The sequence below is a fragment of the Colobus angolensis genome, unplaced genomic scaffold (genome assembly GCF_000951035.1).
Source record: "Colobus angolensis palliatus isolate OR3802 unplaced genomic scaffold, Cang.pa_1.0 Scaffold155, whole genome shotgun sequence".
In the NCBI taxonomy this organism is placed as follows: domain Eukaryota; kingdom Metazoa; phylum Chordata; class Mammalia; order Primates; family Cercopithecidae; genus Colobus; species Colobus angolensis.
This window is the reverse complement of record NW_012114655.1, coordinates 2,198,020-2,202,019: the sequence shown is the minus strand read 5'-3', so window position 1 is coordinate 2,202,019 and position 4,000 is coordinate 2,198,020. Positions and strand designations below refer to the sequence as shown.

Below are 4,000 nucleotides of genomic sequence, written 5' to 3'. Positions count from 1 at the left end.
ACCACTTTCTGGAGTGGATGAATCATTTTACATCTCCATCAGTAATGTATAAAGTTCCAGTTTCTCCACATCCTTCCCAACACTGGATATTTTCTGGTTTTGATTGTTTTGTATTTTGTAATAGCCATCCTAATGGGTAAGTTGATATCTCATTGTGGTTTTAATTTACATTTTCCTTTGCCAATTTTTTAAATTTTTTTTATTTTTTGGTTGTTGACTAGTTACCCTTTTTTCTTCTTTTTTTGAGACAGGGTCTCACTCTGTTGGAGGTGGGAGAGAGAAAGCCTGGGGGTTGCCCAAGCTGGAGTGCAGTGATGTGATCTCGGATCACTGCAACCTTCACCTCCCAGGCTCAAGCCATCCTTCCACCTCACGCTCCTGAGTAGCAGGGTCTACAGGTATGCACCACCACGGCTAGATAATTTTTGTTTTTTGTATTTTTTTTTAGTAGAGACAGGGTTTCACCATGTTAGCCAGGATGGTCTCGATCTCCTGACCACATGATCCGCCTGTCTTGGCCTCCCAAAGTGCTGGGATTACAGGCGTGAGCCACCACGCCCGGCCTATTATGTCTTTTAAAGATAGTATCATTATTAAATAGATCCACAGATAAAATGTATTTGTGAGAGTATTTTGACATCTTTGTTTATTGAACTTGGTAGACATTTAAGTTAGTATTTTCATTTTGAATAAGCCTCCTCAGTCTGCACCACAACTGAAAATATATTCTAAATATAAAGCACTTTGGTACTCTATGCGGTCATTATAACTTAATGCCACACTGAATGTTGCAGTATTTCATAAAGTTAATTCTTAAATACCAGGACGGCTCTTCGCCGTGATCATGGTTTCCATGTTTGCTTTTGTTCCATCTGGCTTTCGGTTACTCCCGCTTCCCCTCCTCAGTCTCTGCGAGCAGTAACACTTGGTGCTGGATAGCACCATCCGCGATACTCCAAAGGAATGGGCAGACATGCACTCCTGCGCCCTCCTAATGTCCCTGCGAAGAAGCACACTGGCCCTGAAACCGCCAGCACAGAGCCACATCAGCGGCAGGAGACACTGAGTGGGTCAGTGTGTGCAACGATAGGATGGCTTCACACAAAGACTTGGTTGCATGCCAAGTCAGGGTCTAACGGAGCAAGCCCCCAAGGCAGACCATGCCCACTGCACTCTCTCTGAGCAGCTAAAGTTCTGTCTCTGCATGTTCATCTTAGAAGGTGGCATGGATGCCAGAGTGCAATTTCCTCCGCCTGCCCCTAACAAGACAGTGTGAGTCAGGGTTCAGGTCCCCCAGGAAGAGGAAACTGCAATGAACGGGCACTTTCTCTATCATTTGTGTGGCGTGTACCACTCTGCAGCCACCCCTGTGTCACTGCTCCTGTGTAACAGGATTGATGTTGCTATTTTCCCAGTGATCCTGTCTACTGAGAGGGCTAGGAAGCCACATGCCTCCTGCAACAACCAGAAGCCAACAAGCGAGTCTCCTCTCTCAACAAGGTAAGACAAATGATGTAAAAATAGGTTAAATTACTTCGAAACTTTAATTACAGATACTTTTCCACGCATTTCTCCCCTTTTTTTGCATAAAGGCTAGGAAGGTGGTTTAGCCAGACCGTACATCTTTTTGTATATACATATCTACACCTGTGTCTCTTCTTTATTAATAAAAGGTGTCTTGATCACAGTCCCAAACCAACTCTGCATTGGATTCCAGCATATAAAACTCAGAGAGTAAAACAATTTCAAAGGAAGACAGGCTGCAACCACAGGAAAATGGCAGGAAAAACTGTAGCTTGATAGTTGTTTCTTCTAAGTTTAACTCAGAAATATAATAATAATTAAGAGAAAAAAATAAGAGGCCTTAGCTTTCATCCCTGCTACCAAACACGCTCGTCCAAAACTCTCGGCTGTCTTAAAGTGCAATTACTGTTGTGAAGTTGCTCAGGCCAGGGATCAGGCTGGACGGAGTTCAAAGCAGAAACTTCAAACACTCCTTGCTGTTCATGACTCAGGGGCGGGGAGGGAGGGAGAGGAGAAAAAGAAGGACAGTTCTCTGGCATTCAAGTGCATCAAAAGAATAAATGTCTTTTCTTTCAGTAAAGAAAATCTGTCAATAGTAAGGAATCCTGGTTTGGAAAAATACAACTTTCTAAAACTTCTATCTGCGGATGTTCCAATGCAGCAGAGTGACAAGGCAGGCGAGTGCAGCCAGCAGCAGGGGCCAGGTGTGCCTCCCAGGGGCCCGGCCATACAGGTAGCTTCCGCTGTCTTCTGCGAGGTCCTCTGCCCTCGGCGAAGAGGAGGCACACTGGACCAAGGGCATCTGGTAGGACGTGGCTCTCTTCTCTGGCCTGTCTGGACTGGACCCATCGCTGGGCCTCTGGCCATTGAACAGCAGATAGCGTCCCCGGGTATCCTGTTCCATTTTGAAGATCTCGTACTCCGTGTGAGGTAGTTTGATGCCCAGGGCCACGCAGCCATTGGTGTGGGTCACATCCTGCTGGATGCCCACCTGCCAGGAGCCCTCGGCCCCACACTCATTCCCGTTGAAGACGTTGAGCAGTGAGGCTGTGGCTGCATCCATGGGGGTGACCTTCATGTGATTCACTGCGAAGGAGAGAGGAGAGTTCCGTGACTCCAGGGAGTAGGCCTGGGATCCAGAAAATCACCCAGAAAACACTGGCCACACTCTAACTAGACAAGGCTTCTTTTCCAAAAACAGTCCCACCTACGGACCCACCCGTCTGACTGCAGTAACCGTCAAAGCACTGTCAGGCGGGGAAGAGTTCAACCTATTGATCTGGGTGGCAGTAACACCGATATGCTGCAGGGGTGGCCACGCGACACACACCATGTGGTGTAGAAGCACTGAGCCCGGAATACAGCTGGGAGTGCCTGCAGGCAAGAAATAAAACTACAGCTCGGAGTGCTCCTCAGGAGTTTTATTTGGTGATGCTGACTCCTTGGGATTGAAAAAAATACTCAACAAAGGTTGGAATTTTGCTTTTATCAAAACGTTTTCGGGTTTCTAAAAGTTTTGTTGTCAAACACCTATTCTAGTTGGCATTCTCACACATTCCTACGGGCCCATACGTCAGGCATCTAAAATAAGTTAGGCTGCAAGCAAGAAAAATGTGAGTAAATAAATTAAATACAAACCCCAGCTTTTGTGGAGAATTGCTTCTGAAGGTCCCTCTGGGGGCCGCTTCCGTGTATAACATGATGAGCTTTGGGGTGGAGTCAAGTAAAGATTGTTTGCTCTCAATTAAGTTTCTCAAAGGGCCTGTATTCCTGGAGCAAACCTTGCTACCCAAAAGGAGGGCTAAAGTCTTCCAGGACTTTCTGGGTTAACAGAAACATTTTACAGTAATGGGACTGAACCCTGGAATGCCATCCTGGACGAGTCACCTGGGATCGAGGCTATCCCTCTTTATTTGGCATGATAGGGCCGACACCATTTTACAAAAATGCTCAAACTGAAAAAAAAAAAAAAAAAAAGCAACCTTCTAAAAATAGCAACCACAAATCCTGCTTTGTTGCTAGCAGCCTGGTGTAGCTCCTCCCTCCTCTCCTCATTTAGTGATAAGGACACAGCCTGAACCTTCCCACAGATGCTCCCACCTCCAAGCAGGTGACAACCTCTCAATTACACGACAAGCTCAGGGTTGGAAAGGACAGCTCTGAGCACCTGAGGTGTCACTAATACCTCTTTCCTGCCCACTCGAGAAAGCACTGTGGCACGCAAGCAAATGCAGTGTTATTAGAGGGGCAGCATGGAATCCGCCAGAGTTGTGTATAAAAAACACAAAGTGCAGACTTGAGATTTCTTTTTTTGTTTTTTACAGATGGGGTCTTGCTCTGTTGCCCAGCCTGGAGTACAGTGGCATGATCATATCTCACTGCAGCCTCAACTTCCCGGGCTCAAGCGATCCTCCTAGCTCAGCCTCCGGAATAGCTGGGACTACAGGCACATGCCACCACATCCAGCTAATTTATT

At 46.5% G+C, this 4,000-nt stretch overlaps 1 protein-coding gene across 1 annotated transcript in view; it reads right to left on the bottom strand.

Annotated features, from left to right (window-relative positions):
* Window positions 1-1,521: 1,521 nt before the first annotated feature.
* APCDD1 (adenomatosis polyposis coli down-regulated 1) overlaps window positions 1,522-4,000 on the bottom strand; it is a 39,039-nt gene continuing 36,560 nt past the window's right edge. The window contains exon 5 of the mRNA XM_011936614.1: window positions 1,522-2,610. Coding sequence (XP_011792004.1) covers window positions 2,162-2,610 — 449 coding nt within the window. The 3' untranslated portion in view covers window positions 1,522-2,161. The remainder of the gene's footprint in view (window positions 2,611-4,000) is intronic.